General features: G+C 48.0%; 1 protein-coding gene and 1 non-coding gene across 2 annotated transcripts; both read right to left on the bottom strand.

Annotated features, from left to right (window-relative positions):
- Positions 1 to 18,311: 18,311 nt before the first annotated feature.
- TRNAF-GAA (transfer RNA phenylalanine (anticodon GAA)) lies at positions 18,312 to 18,384 on the bottom strand. The gene has a single exon. It is a non-coding gene; the product is annotated as a tRNA-Phe (tRNA).
- Positions 18,385 to 19,455: 1,071 nt separating this feature from the next.
- On the bottom strand, positions 19,456 to 20,636 carry LOC123041668 (transcription factor TCP7). Its single transcript, XM_044464251.1, has one exon. It carries the CDS (start codon positions 20,514 to 20,516, stop codon positions 19,905 to 19,907), a length of 612 nt encoding a protein of 203 aa, XP_044320186.1. The 5' UTR covers positions 20,517 to 20,636; the 3' UTR covers positions 19,456 to 19,904.
- Positions 20,637 to 21,469: the final 833 nt, after the last annotated feature.

Consider the following 21,469-nt stretch of genomic DNA (forward strand, 5'->3'; position numbering starts at 1 on the left):
GCTGTTGTTGGTATGGACGGTACCCGTGGATTCGGATCAGCCGTGGAGTGTGTTTGTTGGTGGAGGGGGAGTAAATATTTACTTTTGTCGCTTAGGAACCGCCACTAATGTGTTTAGCATGGAAGATATCGATAACTGATGGTCGCGAAGTAAACAAGAAGGGTGCATTTCTCAAAATTTCATTTACCTCTGTTTTGAAAAGTGAGCTCTGGCACCGCTGCAAATCACCGCTTCCCTCTGCAAAGGGACTATCTATTTACTTTATGTTGTGTCATCACCTTCTCAAATAAGCGCCAGATCCTAAGAGCACTATTGTCATCCTCATGCATTGTGTGTAGCTAATGTTGGGTGCATCATGACTGGATCTTTTCTACCATGAATTACAATGTTTAGTCGCAGCTTGAACTTTGGAGGTGCTCTGCATTTATGTTTTGCGGTCTCAGAAAGGGCTAGCGAGATACCACTGTTGTCATATTATATCATGGTTGTTATGATAAAATGTTGTCGTTTGAGATATTTTATTATTGCTCTCTAGTTTTTTTTTGACGATGAATGACAGTGGGAGAGGCTCCCACTGACTTTGTATTACTCACAGATGGGTGTTACATGTTTACATGGGGGGTTTGCAGGGTCCCCCTGCACCCTATATGTACAAAGAAGAAAATTTGTGCCTCCTACAAGTTATGTGTGAAAGTGTTTAAGAAGGGACGAAGCTCTTCTTTACAATTATGAGCAAGGAGGCCCAACAGATGTTTGAATCTATCAAGCCATGCAGCGAAAGAGTGTGGCACTCCCCTAAAGAACTCATTGTTCCTCTCCTTCCATATGCTCCATGCGGCCATCAAAAAAATGTCCATGAACAAAGGTTGCCTCCATCGATTTTTACCTTCATGCAAGATGGAGATCCTGTTGCCATCATGCGGCCATGTCACACCAACCTTGTCCCAGCAACGTTTGCTAAAAGGGCAGGAGAAAAATAAGTGTTCAACTATTTCCTCAGGAGGATTCTGGCATAGCATACAGGCATAGTTGTTGTTTGCCACAGCATAGTGCCTCCGCTTCAACATATTTCGCGTGTTTAGGCGGTCAACCAGCAGCAACCAAACAAGCATTTTGAATTTGATGGGGCTCTTGGCTTTCCAAAGCCATATGAAGGCATCATCGGCGTTCATCTCCATAAAGCAGTGGTTGTAGTAGCTTTTGGCTGAGAATTTTGCATTGATGGTACTAACCCAAATATCTGCAGCACCCCTCACAAGAATAACATGCATGGAGACTCTCTGAATCTCCCTTACTTCCTCTCTTGCTTGTGCGGAGAGTGGCAGATGAAAAAGCGTGGCTGGGTCTGTCGCTTGCAAAGCATTGCAGATGGACTCATCCTCATTTGTGGCAAATGAGAAAGCTCTATGGTAGATCTCGGAGAGTGGGGATTCTTGGTCGTGAACAAACCATACGTCCTTCCAGAACAGCATACAGGTCCCATCACCTATAGTAGCTTTTGAGACCCCTCGAAAAATATGGCTAAGCTGCATGATATCGCGCCACCAGAATGACCCGATTGGGTCTGCAGCATGCGGTACCATGTTCACATAATATGTGTCCCAGATCAATGTCACCCACGGTACATCTAGGCGGTTGTAGAACTTATAAAGATGTTTTAGGAGCAATGCCACATTTTGGGTTTTGATGTCGATCACCCCCAGACCACCTTTGTGCTTTGGCTTGCAAACCAGATCCCATGCGGCCAAAGAATTATTTTTGACACCTGCCTCAGTGTTTTTGGCCCACAGACAGTACCTACGCAACTTGTCGATGTGCTCAATCACCTTTGGATGTAGTTTTAGCGTGCACATAGCATAGATCAACATGGAAGTGATGGTGGAGTTGACCAATGTGAGTTTGGCGCCAGCTGAGAGCAGGGACAGGGCCGTGGACAGCTTCCTCTCAACCCCACACACCAAAGGCATTAGCTCAAGAAGCGTTGGTTTGGTTGTTCCCATGGGAAGCCCCAGGTAGGTAAAAGGGAGCGACCCCACGTTGCATCCAAAGATTGTAGCCAAAACAGAAGCCTGTTGCAGGTCAAGATTGATTGGAATCAATGTTGATTTGTGGAAATTTATTTTCAGGCCAACTGACTCAGCATAATCAACCAGAATGGACTTCATACGGGTAGCTTGGTCAGGGCAAGCAGGCCTGACCAGGATCGTGTCATCGGCATATTGAATCACTAGGTAATCCCCTCTTCGGTTGCATGGAAGGGGTAGATCAATTAAACCTTGGGAGTAAGAATCATTAATAGCCGCTTGAAGTAGGTCAGCCGCCAAAACAAAGATGAGTGGTGACAGCGGGTCGCCCTGTCTCACTCCACATTTACACAAAAATTTTCTTCCAGGCACCCCATTCAAAAGAACCGAAGAAACCCCAAAGGCAAAAATGGACCTCATCCAGCCAATCCACCTGTCATCAAAGCCCATGTGTTTCATGATCTGCAACATCGGTTCATGTTCAATTGTATCAAATGCTTTGGCAAAGTCAAGCTTCAGTAACACTATCTCTCTCGCAGATGTTTGACATTGGTGGATGTATTCGAACGACCACGCCAAACAGTCCTGGATGGTACGGCCTTTGAGGAACCCATACTGATTCCTATGGATGATTTTCAGAATGACTTTCTGCAGGCGATTGGCTAGGATTTTTGTGACAATTTTCAGGCAACAGTTAAGCAATGTTATGGGCCTGAAATCATTAGTCGTAAGAGGAGAGGAGATCTTTGGAATGAGAGTGATATAACCCTCACTGATGCTGGATATATCAAGGTTGCCTTCGTGAAAATCATGACACATTTTGTAGATATCTTCCTTTATAATGTGCCAGCAAGTTTTGAGGAAGCAACCATTAAAACCATTGAGACCGGGAGCCCTGTCAGTAGGCATCTCTTTGATCACTGCATCGATCTCATTATTAGAAAATGGGGCTGAAAGCACATCCAGGCCTTCCACCTTTTTGACGATGTGGTTAAGATCAAAATGCATGTTAGTGGGTTTAGAGGTCCCCAAACGTTCCTTGAATGTGTTGAACAACACCCCTTCCTTGCCAGCATGATCAGTGACCTCAACATCTCTATCTTGCAAACTGGAAATTGAGTTATGCCTAAAGCGTTCAGTAGCAAGAGATTGGAACAGCTTAGTGTTCTCATCAGCAAATCTGAAATATCTAACGGTGCATATTTTCCTCCAATATTTGTTCTGATACTTTAGGAGACAATTGAGGTGTCTTTTCAGGATACATCTGAAGTTTGCTTCCTGGACAAACAGAACCCTTTTGTCTTCTAAAGCATCAAGATTGGCTAATGCATCGTTGCTGTTTTGAATCATGATCTTCAGTTTGGAGATACCTCTACTCCAACGTTTGAGATCATAACGTAGCGTTTTGAGCTTCTTACAAACGATAGTAGCAGAATTGGAGGCGTGGCATGGTTTACTCCAAGAATTGGCCACAACATCAGAGAAACCAGGGTGATTGACCCAGAAGTTCTCAAACCAGAAAAGGTTTGATTTTGGGATTTTGGATTCGATTGAAATCACGCACGGAATATGGTTAGAGACTGGTTTTCCCAGAGGTAGAACCATCGTATTAGGAAAAGATGTGGTCCAATTCGATGATGAGAAGAACCAATCAAGCTGCTCTAGGAGCGGGTCGTCTTGCATATTACTCCATGTGAAGGCTCTACCCTTAACTGGGATTTCCATTAAGGATTGTGCACGTATAAGCTCATTGAACAACAGCATATCAGATGCATCTCCCCCTGGCTTATTTCTGTTTTCAGTGGATCGTATGTAATTGAAGTCACCCAAAATTAACCAATTTTCATCATCTGGTATGGTAAGGTCAAATAGCGAGGAGGTGAAATCAGCCCGTCTCTAACCCGTACATGGGCCGTAAACATTCACCAAATTCCAAGACTCATTTGACCCGTATATTGCTCTCTAGTTGTTTACGTTATTGATATGAGTTAATATAATTTCTAAGTGTTATTGTTGACATGGTTAGTCATGATCTTTGCTGAAAACCTGGGTGCTACTTAAGCTTATTTATGTAAACAAGAGCAAAAGAGTTCGTAAAAGTTTTTCTTTTTCACTTTTAGTTTATAAATTGAATTGCTTGAGGACAAGCAAAGGTTTAAGCTTGGGGGAGTTAATACGTCTCCATTGTATCTACTTTTCCTAATGCTTTTCCTCTTGTTTGGACTCTAATTTGCATGATTTGGATGAAACTAACCCGGAACGGCGTTGTTTTCAGCAGAACTACCATGGTGTTGTTTTTGTGCAGAAATAAAGTTGTCAGAATGGAACAGAACATTTTAGAGAATTATTTCAGAATAAAAGAAAAATACTAGAGCCAAGAACCACCGGAGGGGGGCCCCTGGGTGAGCACAACCCACCAGGCGCGTCCAGGTGGGTTGTGCCCACCTGGTAGCCCCACTAACTGTATCTCCGACACTTTAAAATCCTATTTTTCTGAGAAAAATTAGGGAGGAAGAATTATCATGTTTCAGAGGCGGAGCCGCGGCCGCCTCCCGTTCTCCATCAGGAGGCCAGATTTGGAGTCTGTTTTGGGCTCCAAAGAGGGGAATCTTTGGTATTCGTCATCCCCAACCCTCCTCCATCGCCAATTCCATGATGCTCTCCACCGGGAGTGAGTAATTCCTTCGTAGGCTCGCTGGTCAGTGAGGAGTTGGATGAGATTCATCATGTAATTGAGTTAGTTTTGTTAGGGCTTGATCCCTAGTATCCATTATGTTCGAAGATTGATGTTGTTATGACTTTGCTATGCTTAATGCTTGACACTTTGTGCCCGGGTGCCATGAATTCAAATCTGAACCGTTTATGTTTTCACCATTATATCTATGATCTAGATCCGATCTTGCAAGTCATATTCACCTAGTATGTGTTATGATCCGTAAACCCTGGAGTGATAGTATTCGGGATACTTTCCGGTGATGACCGTAGTTTGAGGAGTTCATGTATTCACTATGTGCTAATGCTTTGTTCCGGTTCTCTATTAAAAGGAGGCCTTAATATCCCTTAGTTTCCATATGGACCCGCCACGGGATGGTAGGACAAAAGATGTCATACAAGTTCTTTCCATAAGCATGTATGAATATTTACAGAATACATGCCTACATTATATTTATGAACTTGAGCTAGTTTTGTATCGCCCTAGTGTGACGCCCCCGATTCAATCATACACTAATCATGCACGCAAACGTGTACGATCAGGATCAGGGACTCACGAGAAGATATCACAACACAACTCTAAAACATAAATAAGTCATACAAGCATCATAATACAAGCCAGGGGCCTCGAGGGCTCAAATACAAGTGCTCGATCATAGACGAGTCAGTGGAAGAAACAATATCTGAGTACAGACATAAGTAAACAAGTTGCCATAAGATGGCTAGCACAAAGTGGATACAGATCGAAAGAGGCGCAGGCCTCCTGCCTGGGATCCTCCTAAACTACTCTTGGTCGTCGTCAGCGGCCTGCACGTAGTAGTAGGCACCTCCAGAGTAGTAGTCGTCATCGACGGTGGCGTCTGGATCCTGGGCTCCAATGTCTAGTTGCGGCATCCGAGAAGAAGAGGAAAACAGGGGAAAAGAGGGAGCAAAGCAACCGTGAGTACTCATCCAAAGTACTCGCAAGCAAGGAGCTACACTACATATGCATGGGTATATGTGTAAGGAGGCAATATGAGTGGACTAAACTGCAGAATGCCAGAATAAGAGGGGGATAGCTAGTCCTATCAAAGACTACGCTTCTAGGAGCATCCGTCTTGCAGCATGTAGAAGAGAGTAGAGTGAAATCCTCCAAGTAGCATCGCATAGCATAATCCTACCCGACGATCCTACCCTCGTCGCCCTGTGGAAAAGCGATCACCGGGTTGTCTGTGGAACTTGTCTGGGTGTGTTTTATTAAGTGTCCGGTTCTAGTTGTCATAAGGTCAAGGTACAACTCTGGGTCGTCCTTTTACCGAGGGACACTGCTATTCGAATAGATTAACTTCCCTGCAGGGGTGCACCACATAACCCAACACGCTCGATCCCATTTGGCCGGACACACTTTCCTGGGTCATGCCCGACCTCGGAAGATCAACACGTCGCAGCCCCACCTAGTCACAACAGAGAGGTCAGCACGCCGGTCTAAGTCCTATGCGCGCAGGGGTCTGGGCCCATCGCCCATTGCACACCTGCATGTTGCGTGGGCGGCCGGAAGCAGAACTAGCCCCCTTAATACAAGAGCAGGCTTACGTTCCAATCCGGCGCGCGCCGCTCAGTCGTTGACGTCACGAAGGCTTCGGCTGATACCATAACGTCGAGTGCCCATATCTTTCCCGCGTAGTCGGTTAGTGCGTATAGGCCAGTGGCCAGACTCAGATCAAATACCAAGATCTCATTAAGCGTGTTATCATGAAGCAACCGCGAACACCGACCAGGGCCAGGCCCACCTCTCACCTAGGTGGCCTCAACCTGCCTTGTCGCTCCGCCACAAAGATCCACACAAAGGGCCGTCGAGACAAAGGCCCTTTCAGCCCCCAATCCGTGAATCACTCGCGGGTACTCAATGAGCCGACCCGACTTTAGTCACCATCTGTATAGTATATACCCGTGATCACCTCCCGAGTGATCACGGCCCGATAGTATAGCAAGGCAGGCTGACAAGAATGAGGGCCACAAATGATAAACTAGCATCCTATACTAAGTATTTAGGATTGCAGGTGAGGTATCAACAGAGGTAGCAACAATGTCAGGCTATGCATCAGAATAGGATTAACGGAAAGCAGTAACATGCTACACTACTCTAATGCAAGCAGTATAGAGGAGAATAGGCGATATCTGGTGATCAAGGGGGGGCTTGCCTGGTTGCTCTGGCAAGAAGGAGGGGTCGTCAACTCCGTAGTCGAACTGGGCAGCAGCAGCGTCGGTCTCGTAGTCTACCGGAGAGAAGACGGGAAAGAAACAGTAAATACAATGCAATCATAAGCATGACGATGCATGACATGACAATGAGCGGTGTTAGGTGTGCCCTAACACGGCAGTAGGTGATACCGGCGAATGGGGGAAACATCCGGGAAAGTATCCCCGGTGTTTCGTGTTTTCGGACAGGTGAACCGGAGGGGGAAACTCGCGTGTTTGCTATGCTAGGGAGGTGTGGTGGACGAACGGGTTGTGTATCTGGATTCGTCTCGTCGTTCTGATCAACTTTCATGTAGAAAGTATTTTCATCCGAGTTATGGATTATTTTATATGATTTTCTAAAAGATTTAATCATTTTCTGGAATTTATTTAATTAATTTAAATCAACATTATCCAGAATAGTATGGGGTGACGTCAGCATGACATATGTGTGATGTCAGCATTCAACAATGCGGTTGACTGGAGTCAAAACTAACTTGTGGGTCCAGTGGGACCCACCTGTCATTGAGCCAGAGCTGAAATGGTTTTGTTTTAAACTATGTTTAACTAAGTGCGGACCCCATTAGTCAGTGACTAATTAGCCCAGGTTAATTAGATTAACTAATTAATTAGATTATAGAGTGGGGGCCACTGGTCAGCTGCTGGGACCAGCCGAGTCAGCACGTTGACCCTGGTCAACTGGGCCAGCCGGGCCCTGGGGCCACCAGGCAGTGACCCTGCTGGACCCCAACGGCAGGCCACGTCGGCGGCCGGCGGCGGAGCGACTCCGACAACCCAAACAGAGGCGGCCCCTCGCTGGAGTTGGCCGGAATCGCGCTACAAGGCTCGGGGAGGAGCGGGGCTAGGCCCATCCAAAGGCCCAAGCCGTGGCGCATTGAATGGAGGTGGTGGCTTGGTCGGAGGAGGGCCGCAGCGTCGCCAGCAACGAGCGGGGCGGACGCCGTGGCTCGGGTGATTTTGATGGCGAGGCTGCGGGGCATGGTTCATCGCGGGGCTGGGCACGTTCGAACACACAGACGAAGCCGCGTCGAACGGTAGTGACACCATGGCCGGAGAGGCTGTGTACTGACGACGACAAGTGGCGCGGCAGACGTTGGCACTCGGCTGCGAGAGGGAACGGCGGTGCCGCACGTTAATGGGCAAATGGGAGGGCTAGCCGGGCCCTACTCGATGCGGCGAGTTCAACGGAATCACGCCCGTGACCATTTGGTCATCGGAATCTCGTCGGCGACGAGATCTGCGGCGGAGCGTTCGGGTGCTACGGCGACAACTATCTAGGGCGCACGAGAGAGAGAGAGAGAGGAGAGAGCAGGGGTTCACCGAGTGGCGCACACGGTGGCCCTTGGGGGTTTAGTAGCTGCAGGGGCGCGGCCGGAGTCGGTGAAGAACGGCGGCGGAGCTTGTCGGAGCAGAGAAGGAAGACGGCGGCGTCGGGGGTGTTGCGGTGGCTCTGGTCTCCAACGGGTTGCACCAGTCGAAGCAGCGGACGACGGCGGCCCTTGGAGACACCGTGGGGCGACGAGGTGGGCACGGTGGGCGTGGCTAGGCCGGAGCCATGGCGGCAGTGGCGCTCGGATGCGGAGGGGAAGGAGAGGGCGAGGTGGATCTGGAGGGGAGTGGGGGAGGCGCAGGAATCGAGGCGAGAGTGCGGGCAAGTGGGAGGTGGGATCGAGGAGGCGGGGCGTGGCGGCCTTATCCTTTCCTCGTCGCCGACGAGAGGGTGCAGCGGGGACGCGCCCCTGTTCCGACCCGGGTCGGGGGAACAGGGAAGGGAGGCGGCAGGGGGAGGCGGGCCGGGCCGGCTGGGCCGGTCGGCTGGGTTAGCTGGGTCGTCTGGTCCAAGAGAGGGGGGTCCGTTTCCTTTTGCTTTATTTTCACTTTTCTTTTTATTTATTTTCTTTTCTGTTTTATTTCATTTTAAAGTATTTAGGCATTTTCTAAAAATGTGTTTGCTTCACCATAATTACCTATGCAATATTTGGCACTGCCCGAACATTTTTGTTTTGATGTTTGAAAACTTTTGTTGTTTGTCATATTTTGAATTTGATTTTTGGACCGGTTTTGAACTAATGAAAGATTAGCAACAGTAATGAAGGTGATGTGGCATCATTAGCAGAGTTTCACTGTAGCTTAATTATCCGGGCGTTACAAATCTCCTCCACTACAAGAAATCTCGTCCCGAGATTTAGGAGGTAGAAGGAAACAGCACGGGGTATTCATCACGCAGGCGATCCTTGCGTTCCCAAGTGGCTTCATCTTCAGAATGGTGCGACCACTGGACTTTGAGGAACTTGATCGCCTTCTGACGTGTGCGGCGATTAGCTTGGTCGAGAATGCGGACCGAATGCTCTTTATAAGAGAGGTCCTGTTGCAATTCGAGCACTTCATGATCCACTGCTCGGATTGGGTCCTTGAAGCAGCGGCGGAGTTGTGACACGTGGAACACGTCGTGAACCTGAGAAAGGTTCGGCGGAAGTTCCAGTTGATATGCCACTTTTCCATGCCTTTCCAGAATAGTGAATGGGCCAATATAGCGAGGAGCTAGCTTGCCCTTGATCCTGAAGCGGTGAGCACCCATTGGTGTGACTCGAAGATAAGCCTTTTCGCTAGGTTGATAAACCATGTCCTTATGATGACGGTCATACTGACTCTTCTGACGTGACTGAGCAGTCTTGAGATTCTCGCGAATTATGCGAACTTGTTCTTCGGCATGTTGGATAATATCCGGACCGAAGAGTGGACGTTCCCCAGTTTCTGACTAGTTCAGAGGGGTTCGGCACTTTCGTCCATATAACACTTCGAAGGGGGCCATCTTCAGACTAGCTTGATAGCTATTATTATAAGAGAACTCAGCATGCGGGAGAGATTCCTCCCATTTCTTGCCGAAGGAAATAACACAAGCTCGAAGCATGTCTTCGAGAACTTGGTTGACACGTTCAACTTGCCCTTGCGACTGAGGATGAAAAGCGATACCGAATGACAGATGAGTTCCCATAGCTTCTTGGAAACTTGCCCAGAATCTTGAAGTGAATAAACTGCCACGATCTGAACTGATAACCAGTGGAATACCGTGTAATGAGACAATTCTGGACATGTAGAGGGTTGCCAGCTGACTAGCAGTGATAGTCTCTTTGACAGCCAGAAAATGTGTAACCTTAGAAAGTCGATCAATGATGACAAGAATAGCATCATTACCTTTCTGCGATTTGGGAAACCCGGTGACGAAGTCCATTTCAACATGGTCCCATTTCCATTCGGGAATAGAGATAGGTTGCAGAGTTCCAGCAGGCCGTTGATGCTCTACTTTGATACGACGACAAACGTCACACTCAGCAACATAATGAGCAATGTCTTGATTCATATTAAACCACCAGAATCTCTGGCGAATGTCTTGGTACATCTTGGTGCTACCGGGATGAATAGACAAAGGTGTATCATGAGCTTCTTTCATAACCTCCTGAGTCATATCCAGGTTATCTTTTGAAGGGACCACTAGGCGACCTTTAAAGAACAAAGTGCCAGTATCATCAACAGTGAAGAACGAGGGCTTTCCTTCTTCAAGGTAGCGTTTAATCTTGTGGGCTTGAGAGTCATACTTCTGCAGCGTCTTGATGCTTTCCACGAGATCTGGTATAGCAACCAGGGTATTGAGAGAACCCTAGGAAACAACATGGAGGTTCAATTTGTGGCTCTCCGGAGGAGGGGGAGTGAGAGAACCAGGAGGAACAATATGGAGGTTCAGCTTCCTGAATTCTTCAACAAGCGAGGGCTGAACTTTGTGAACCTGGAGGTGGTTGGAATATGACTTGTGGCTCAAGGCATCAGCCATTACATTAGCCTTGCCTGGGGTATACGAAATACCCAAGTTAAAATCTGCAACAATCTCCATCCATCTCTGCTGACGGAGGTTCGGATCTGGTTGAGTTAACAGATACTTCAGACTTTGGTGGTCGGTGAAGATCTCGCGACGATTACCGAGAAGGTAATGTCACCACTGTTTCAGTGCATGGATAACAGCAGCAAGCTCAAGGTCGTGAACTAGATAGTTCTCTTCGTGAGGGCGCAATTGACGAGAGGCATAAGCAATCACTTTGCGCTCTTGCATTAGGACAGCGCCTAAGCCTTGTCGTGAAGCATCACAATAAATGGCGAAGTCCTTCTTAGTATCTGGAGGAGCAAGCACTGGGGCAGAAGTCAACTTGTCTTTGAGCGCCTGGAAACTTTCCTGACACTCTTCTGTCCACTGAAACTTGACGCCCTTATGAAGCAGGTTAGTCAGAGGTCTAGCGATCTTGGAGAAGTTCTCGACGAATCAACGACAATAGCTGGCGAGTCCGAGAAAACTTCTTACTTGCTTGACATTCTTCGGAGGAGTCCAATCGAGAATAGCCTGAACTCGTTCAGGGTTGACGGCAATACCATCCTTAGAGATGACATGCCCAAGATAGGTTACTTCGGGGAGCCAGAATTCACACTTGGAGAACTTGGCATAGAGTTGATGCTCTCTAAGCTTTTCCAGAACAAGACGAAGATGTTCAGCATGTTCTTCTTCATTCTTGGAATATACAAGGATATCATCCAGATAAACCACGACAAACTTGTCGAGGTATTCCATAAAGATATAGTTCATCAGACGAGACAGGGTGGCTAGAGCATTGCTTAATCCAAAAGACATGATGGTGTACTTGTATGAACCATAGCGAGTCACAACTGCGGTCTTCGGGGTATCTTGTTCACACACGGATCTGGTGGTAACCCAACCTCAAGTCGAGTTTAGAGAACACTGACGAACCAGCCAATTGATCATATAGATCATTGATCCGAGGAAGAGGATATTTGTTCTGAATGGTAGCTTGGTCGGAGGAGGGCCGCAGCGTCGCCGGCGATGAGCGGGGCGGACGCCGGGGCTCGGGTGAGTTTGATGGCGAGGCTGTGGGGCATGGTTCATCGTGGGGCTAGGCGCGTTCGAACGCAGAGACGAAGCCACGTCGAACGGTAGTGACACGGTGGCCGGAGAGGCTGTGTAGCGACGGCAACGAGAGGCGCGGCGGACGCCGGCGCTCGGCCGCGAGAGGGAAGGGCGGTGCCGCGCGTTAATGGGCAAATGGGAGGGCTAGCCGGGCCCTACTCGACACAGCGAGTTCGACGGAATCATGCCCGTGACCATTTGGTCATCGGAATCTCGCCGGCGACAAGATCCGCGGCGGAGCGTTCGGGTGCTACGGCGACAACTATCTAGGCCGCACGAGAGAGAAAGAGAGGAGAGTGCAGGGGGCTCACCGAGCGGCGCACACGATGGCCCTTGGGGGTTTAGTAGCTGCAGGGGCGCAGCCGGAGTAAGTGAAGAACGGGGGCGGAGCTTGTCGGAGCAGAGGAGGAAGACGGCGGCGTCAGGGGTGTTGCGGTGGCTCCGGTCTCCAACGGGTTGCACCAGTCGAAGCAGCGGACGACGGCGGCCCTTGGAGACACCGTGGGGCGATGAGGTGGGCACGGTGGCCGTGGATAGGCCGGAGCCATGGCGGCGGTGGCACTCGGATGCGGAGGGGAAGGAGAGGGCGAGGTGGATCTGGAGGGGAGTGGGAGAGGCGCAGGAATCGAGGCGAGAGTGGGGGCTAGTGGGAGGCGAGATCGAGGAGGCGGGGCGTGGCGGCCTTATCCTCTCCTCGTCGCCGACGAGAGGGTGCGGCGGGGACGCGCCCCTGTTCCGACCCGGGTCGGGGGAACAGGGAAGGGAAGCGGCAGGCGGAGGCGGGCCGGGCCGGCTGGGCCGGTCGGCTGGGTTAGCTGGGTCGTTTGGTCCAAGAGAGGGGGGGTCTGTTTCCTTTTGCTTTATTTTCAGTTTTTCTTTTTATTTATTTTCTTTTCTTTTTTATTTCATTTTAAAGTATTTAGGCATTTTCTAAAAATGTGTTTACTTCACCATAATTACCTATGCAATATTTGGCACTGCCTGAACATTTTTGTTTTGATGTTTGAAAACTTTTGTTTTTGTCATATTTTGAATTTGATTTTTGGACCAGTTTTGAACTAATGAAAGATTAGCAACAGTAACGAAGGTGACGTGGCATCATTAGCAGAGTTTCACTGTAGCTTAATTATCCGGGCGTTACACCTAGGTTATGACTATTATATGATGAATATCATCCAACAAATTGTCAATCCAATGCCTACGAATTTCCTACATATTGATCTAGCTAAGTTACTACTAATGCTGTTACTGTTACAATTACTACAAAATCATTGCTATCACTGTTACCTTTACTATTGCTACTACCACTACTATCAAAACTATCATACTATTGTGCTACTGATCACTTTGCTGCAGATAATTAGTCTCCAGGTGTGGCTGAATTGACAACTCAGTTGCTAATACTTGCAAATATTCTTTGGCTCCCCTTGTGTCGAATCTATAAATTTGGGTTGAATACTCTACCCTCGAAAACTGTTGCGATCCTCAATACTTGTGGGTTATAAGTAGCCTAATCATGCGAACTCACAAAAAGAGCAGGGGTAAATGTTGGGTTGTCTCCCAAAAAGCGCTTTTCTTTTATGCCTTTTTAGCTAGGCTTGATGATTTCAATGATGCTCACATAAAAGTAAAGAATTGAAACATAAAAGAGCATCATGAATCACAAGTTCCTTTCTCATAATAGTTTTCAGTAGCATCATGAATGGATTCATCAATATAACTATCACATAAAGTATTATTTTAATGATCCACAAGCATAGAAAGTTTATTACTCTCCATATAAGCAAAATTATTCTCATTCATAAAAGTGGGAGTACCATATAAAACTCGAATACTATAAAAAAATCCACATTAAAAGAGTAATGTTCAATAAAAGGATAATGTAAATTATGACAATAATTATCACTACTTTTTATAACATAGGTATCATCACAATAATCACCATAAGTTGCAACTTTTTTCTCATCGTAGTCAATTGAAACCTCTTCCGAAATAGTGGAATCATTACTAAATAAAGTCATGACCTCTCCAAATCCACTTTTATCATTATAATAAGATTCAACACCCTCCAAAATAATGGGATCATTACCTAGAGTTGACACTATTCCAAACTCACTTCCATAAATATAATCATCATAAATAGGAGGCATGCAATCATTATAGCAAATTTGCACATCAAAACTTGGGGGACAAAAAAATGTCATCTTCATTAGACATAGCATCCCCAAGCTTATGGCTTTGCATATCATTAACATCATGGATATTCATGGAATTCATACTAACAACATTGCAGTCATGCTCATCATTCATGGATTCTATGCCAAACATTTCATAGCATTCTTCTTCTAACAATTGAGCACAATTTTCCTTTCCATCATTTTCACGAAAGACATTAACATTATAAAGAAGAAGAAGAATATGATGCAACTCAATTCCATTTTTTAGTTTTCTTTTATAAACCAAACTAGTGGTAAACAAGAAACTAAAAGATTCAATTGCAAGATCTAAATGTATACCTTCAAGCACTCACATCCACGGCAACGGCGCCAGAAAAGAGCTTGATGTCTACTACACTACTTGTTCTTGTAGACTCGTGTTGGACCTCCAAGCGCAGAGTTTTGTAGGACAGTAGCAAATTTCCTTCAAGTGGATGACCTAAGGTTTATCAATCTGTGGGAGGCATAGGATGAAGATGGTCTCTCTCAAACAACCCCTGCAACTGAATAACAAAGAGTATCGTGTGTCCCCAACACACCCAATACAATGGAAAATTGTATATGTGCACTAGTTCGGTGAAGAGATGGTGATAAAAGTGTAATATGGATGGTAGAAATGTATTTTTATAATCTGAATAAATAAAAACAGCAAGGTAGCAAGTGATAAAACGGAGCATAAATAGTATTGCAATGCTTGAAAACAAGGCCTAGGGTCCGTACTTTCGCTAGTGTAAACTCTCAACAATGCTAATATAATTGGATCACATAACCATCCCTCAACGTGCGATGAAGAATCACTCCAAAGTTCCTATCTAGCGGAGAACATAAGAAGAAATTGTTTATAGCTATTCTTTTCGATCGATCTATCCAGGAGTTCGTACTAAAATAACACCAAAACAAATTCAGATTCATAATACTTGATCCAACACAAAGAACCTCAAAGAGTGCCCCAAGATTTCTACCGGAGAAACAAAGACGAGAACATGCATCAACCCCTATGCATAGATTACCCCAATGTCACCTCAAGAATCCGCGAGTTGAGTGCCAAAACACATATCAAGTGAATCAATATGATACCCCATTGTCACCACGGGTATTAATATGCAAGACATACATCACGTGAATCCATAAAAGTATTCAATTCGATAAGAATGAAATATCAAAGGGAAAACTCAATTCATAACAAGATAGAGAGGGGGAAACACTATATGATCCAACTATATTAACAAAGTCCGCGATACATCAAGATCATGCCATCTCAAGAACACGAAGAGAGAGAGAGAGAGAGAGAGAGAGAGAGAGAGATTAAACACATAGCTACTGGTACAAACCATCAGCCCCGAGGGTGGACTACTCCCTCCTCATCATGGTGGCCGCCGAGATGATGAAGATGGCCTCCAATGATGATTTCCCCCTCCGGAAGGGTGCCGGAACATGGTCCAGATTGGTTCTAGTGGATATAGATGCTTGCGGCGGTGGAACTTCCGATCTATCGACTCCCTTGGGGTTTTTGGAATATTTGGGAATTTATAGGCGAAGAGGCGGTGCGGGAGGCCACCGAGGTGGGCACAGCCCACCAGAGCGCGCCTGGGCCCCCAGGCATGCCCAGGTGGGTTGTGCCCCCATTGGGGCACCCCTCTGGTACTTCTTTGGCACATGTTGTTCCTTATGGTCCATAAAAGTTCTCCAAAAAGTTTCACTGTGTTTGGACTCTGTTTGGTATTGATTTTCTGCGATGTAAGAAACAAGCAAAAAACAACAACTGGCACTGGGCACTATGTCAATAGGTTAGTCCCAAAAAATGATGTAAAGTTGCTATAAAATGATTGTAAAACGACCAAGAATGATAGTATAACAACATGAATACTTCATAAATTATAGATACATTGGAGACGTATCACCGTCCACTGGTCCCTCGAGTCCGTGCACACCTCCACGAATGACGCCCCCAAGGGGGAAATGACACAAGAGTGTCGTCATCATCTGATCGCCTGACCTAGTGTTTTCCCCGAAGATAGCAGATAGAAGTCTTGAACTTCTCCATGGCGATGCCTTCAATAAGGGGACGACACCGTCAAGCGCCGGCCTTGGCATCTAGCCGAGTGCAGAGCTTTCACCCGGATCAGCTCAATGAACCACCATCCAGCATGTTGTGTATCAGATCTCGACCATCCCTAGCACCTCAACAGCGTTGGTGCTCCAGCCACCAGCATAGCACCTTGCGCCTCCACACCCTGGTCAGATGCACAAGTCACCTAGCCACACCTCATCGGCGGAGCATGGCCACCAAATGCAACACCACAACCATCCTGCAAGGCCGTCGGCTGCTCCTAAGTCCTTAGCCTCCATCCCCGATCCAATCTGGGCGCTCCTAGATCGGCCGCCAGGAGGTAGCGCCCATGCCAGGAACGCCAACACAGAGCCACCGCAAGACGCCAACACAGAGCCACCGCAAGATGGATGTCGTGCCGTCGAGCTAGTAGGGCGTCGGGAGAAAGCACCGGACATGGGAACAATGTATTGCCTTGCGGCGCTGTCAAGGAGATGGAGCCCCACACCCCACCCTGCAAAACAGGAGACAAACAGCCCCGCCGCCGCCAACACCACGAGGGCGCCCGTCGGCGGCGGCGAGGGGAAGGGGCAACGGGGGAGGGAGACCCTAGGCGGCAGTGGTGCCCTCCTGGATCGCCCACGGGGGGAGCGACATGGGAGAAGAGACGGGGCGAGTACTCAACGCATTATGGAACAGAGGTAGTACTCAACACAAGTGCAATCATAAATTGATGTAAATAGACATGCATGCATGTTGAACTCTTTGAAGACACCTACTGGTCGGTAGTCATATTAGCAATGGTATGCATGAAGAGGACGGGGCCTGCAGGTCCTACGTGGATGACGCCGATTATCTTGTCCCCAACTTCGGTGAAGTCGTAGATGTTACAGATCTCCTTAAGACATCTGACGATGTCGAGTAGGTGCATGGTATGTCCTTCTCGTCATACACAACAAGTCGCATCGTCATAAGGCCATGCCTGGTAGGGAGACATGTTGCTGCTGCCATGAGGAGCAGCCTCCACAACCACGCCAGGCAAGGCAGCACCACACTCCGGCCCAACAGTCTCGTCCTGCACTGTGTCCATCACGCGAGAGGACGATAGATCCCCGCCGCCGCCGCCGGTGGCCGGGGTTCGCCCGGTCGCGCCCTCTGGCGGCGGCGAGGGAGGACGACGAAGAAGGGGAGACCCCGCCGACAGCTAGGTTTTCCCTCCTGTCGCTTGCGGAAGGGACGGGATGGGTTGAAAGAGGTTGTATATTTTCACATTGTGAATGTTAGTATTATTTTTCTATAAAATTGGTCAAACTTTATGAGGTCTGACTTTAGACAAGTCTTATATGAAAACTAAAAAGGACTGGAGGGAGTATTAAATAAAACTTGTGTTGAATTAACCAACCTATCTAGTGCTTTTATGGTTGCCCCTATAGCATGAAGCAAGATAATGTGTTTCCCCACAAAAAAAAAGCAAGATAATGTGTTTATCATTTTTCTTAAATGTATGTCTTTTTGTATAAGTTCAAAATTGGAGCAAAACAAAACAAATTTTGCACACATGCGTCAGTTTTCTTTTGGTGGAGGGGGAGCATTGGACTGATTACTGGAGTGTAAGTTGTATGCATGCATCAGTTTTCTTTGCGGATTAAAACATGCTTTAGGCGTCAAATGTATAGATTGGATACCTATTATAAACTTTCTCGGAAAAAAGGATGACTATTATAAACTGACATAGTACACGCAGTGGCTAGATTAAATTTTGATGCGGCTCAAGGAAAATACAAATAATCTTTAGCAGTGGGGGCTATTCAGATACACTCCCTTGATAGTGATCTAAACAATTTTATATTTCTCTACGAAAGGAGAAGTAAATTGCATGCAAATAGTATAAACTAGCACGAATGATGAGTTGTTACATGTGTACAGTTTTGTGGATCATTAGTGCTTGCTTGCACTTGGGCCCTTTGTATTATTCTAGTCGCTTGTAAAAAAACTATCATATGGTTGTCATTTGCTCTTGCAGTGTGCGTCGAGGCTTCATTTGTCTCCAAAACAAACAAAAAATTAAAGGCTTCACTAAAAAAATGGAAAAAGAGGAGGTATGCGGTGAGCGTGGATCGAACACGCGACCTTCAGATCTTCAGTCTGACGCTCTCCCAACTGAGCTATCCCCGCCTGTTGAAATCTCTGCCTGTAAAACTTTAATATACTTTTGAGCGGCAAGTGGATGCGTAGGACGGCAGTGCGCTCTTCGTTAATTTCACCTCCCATCGGCAAGTCCCGCAGCAGGCACACAAAACTGTGCTCAATAAAGAAAAACGAAACCAGTGCACGAAAGCAACAGATGTTGCGGATCTTCCCCCAGACCGAGCGAGAAGCTGGCAATGGCATGTCGTTTTGCAAGGAATGTACGTACCAACACCAAGTCACCAGCGCCAGTCGTCCAAAAATAAATACACCGGTAAGTCACTGGCGGCCACTGGCATATCCATCCAGTCCAGAGACCTCAGATCAGACTACCAGAGCATGCAGCTGGCCGCCACCAACCAGCCCGGACGCAAAGGACGGGCAGGTTGGTGCAACCGGCGGTCACAGTCATCACAGTCCCACAGAGCATAGCATGCCTCTCGAGTCGCAGCAAAAATATGCTCCGCGTCGCAATGCTGGATACACTTGACTGTATTCTCTAACGTGGAGCACTATTATTATATATATATATATATATATATATATATATATATATATATATTGAAATTTACGTGGAGCACTTAATATCTGCGAGCATGGCAACGTAAACCGTTGGGGGTGTAGACAGAGTGCAGAGATCTGCATTCCGTCAGGTGAGGTAGGGTAGGGCAGGGCAGCTCTCTTTCCTGCCCAGCCAGCCAAATGGCCTACAGCTTGGCACCAATAATGGCCGGAGAACACAGCCGGAGCCTTTCATCAGGGCAAAGTGGCAGAGGCCGTTAGCAGAGCGGCAGCTTTTGCCCCAGCAGCAGTATTGCAGGGATAAAAGCGAACCCACGATTAAAGTAAATCTACTAAACATCAGCTAAATCATTCTTCCGCAGCAAAGCGCAGCCCTGCCATGTACGTACGTAATGTGATGGCAGTGCGCCAAATGGGTCATCTCGTTCCATCATTGTTCGACAGTTACCGCAGATGTCAATCACACCAGAGCCTTTGCATCGGCAAAACGATTCCTACAGATAGAGGGACTTCCATTGACGCAAAACAACAATCGAGTGGTACAAGAGTGGCACTGTGTTAGATAGATCAATCGACTCGTCACAGACAGCAGGGAATGGCAGAGCCGTGGCAGTGGCGTAATACACTGTAGTAATAACTAGTGACAAGCACAATCACAAATCCGACGAGATGGGGTGGTAAGATCTCTAGCAGGCTTGTATCTACAGTTGCTACCTTGGAATCTCTGATGCTGCCCAGATTCTCCATTCTTTCTTCCCAGACCAAAAACCACGCAAAAGAAAACACACGGTGCACGCAAAGGAGAAAGGAAGCAAAAGAAAATGATAAAGTACGTAGGGCAAGCCACACCACACAGCAGCAGGCAAGCAAGCAGGAACACCTGGCTAGCTTGGCTCCAAGAATTAGGCAGCAGGGCACTGGCAGGTCAGCGCATGCGATCACGTAGAGAGCGCGCGCGGCTCGGCGCTAGCTGCAGCGGCGGTCGGTCACCGGGACTCCTCCTCTGGCCGCCTGGAGGCGCCGGAGAGCGCGGAGAGCAGGTTCAGGTGGTGGTGGTGCCCCTGCGCCACCGACGACGCGTACGCCTGCGCCTCCAGCGACGGGGAGAGGCCCCAGGGTACGGGCCGGGCCTGCAGCGCCTCCCAGAACGACGGCGCCGCCTCGTGCTCGTGGTCCTCGCGCGGCCGCTTCCCGAGGAGGGAGACGGCGGCGGTGGAGGGCGCGGAGGAGCAGGAGAAGACGGCCGGGGTGGTGCCGGAGCCGGTGGCGGCCAGGATGGACGGCTCGGCCTGCCGGAGCAGCCACTCCACGGTCTGCCCGTCCGACTTGAGCCCCAGCTCGCGGGTGAGCTGGAACACGCGCGCCGCGCACACGATCGGCATGCGCACGCGCCGCCCGCGCCCGTTCACCTTGCTGTGCCGGTCCTTGGCGCCCTTCGCCGCCCCCGCCGTTCTCGGCGCCGGCACTCTCACCACGGCGTCGTCCGCGGCCTCGGCCGACGAGAAGCCGGGCATTGCCATCGTCTGGGGCATGAGCGTCGCCGTCGGCATTGCCATGGGCCGGTAGAGCTGGAAGGTGGCGGCGTCGCGAGATGCCATGGCTGCTGGTGGCTTAGCTTTCGTTCGGGTGGCGCACAGATGTGTGGGGAGGTGATCTGATGGGGATGGATGGATGGATAGGGCCTTGTCCGCTTGGTCCCTGACCCTGTGGGGTGCAAATTTATAAAGGGGCTGGAGTTTCATGTGCGTTTTCTTTGTATATTCTTTTTATGCCCTCTGGCTCTGAAACGTCACAAGCATGTACAACAAAGTCATACACATTTCTGAGTGTGCATGTCAGAAAAAAATGCGCATATGAGTCATACACATTTCTGAGTGTGCATGTCAGAAAAAAATGCACATATGAAGCTACATGTTCGACTCTGCATGAGGAAAATACACTGACTTTGTCGGAAATGCACGTATGAAGTTGTTGGTTTGGTTACACATGTCTCTCTGATGAAAAATAATTTGCAAGGAATTGTGACGAAAATTATGATTCCAGCTTGAACATGAGGTGGCCGGTTTTCCTTTGCGAGTTTGAACATGAGGTTTCAGCTTTTGGGGAGCTCCATATGCAATTATTGGGAAGTACGTAAACAGATGGAGGTATCTGAAGTCTGACCCTGAAAACCTGAATGTAGCGCACTTGGGCACTTGGCTCAAGAAATCTGAAGTGCAGTGCAGTGCAGAGGACAGGAGCACTGCAGCCGTGCAGGGACAGCATGGAGCACTGCAGCAGGAGCGCTGTGCAGCACTGTAGGCATTGGGGGGCAGCCCACATGGGGTCTTCGTCCGGTAGCTCTCGCCTCTACGGACGGCTCTATTATGATATTATCTCACCTCACCTTGCTCAAGCCTGTAACATTGATCTGCATAGAAGAACTCTCGAGGTTTACAATTTTCTTGGTCATGCCGCATTCGCATTGCATTCCATTGGCTTCGAGTAGCCCCTCTGAAACGTCATTTGTCATGCCTAGCTCATGCAAAGCGTCCGTATGCAAAGAAAGGAA

Source organism: Triticum aestivum, chromosome 2B (genome assembly GCF_018294505.1).
Source record: "Triticum aestivum cultivar Chinese Spring chromosome 2B, IWGSC CS RefSeq v2.1, whole genome shotgun sequence".
Classification (NCBI taxonomy): Eukaryota; Viridiplantae; Streptophyta; class Magnoliopsida; order Poales; family Poaceae; genus Triticum; species Triticum aestivum.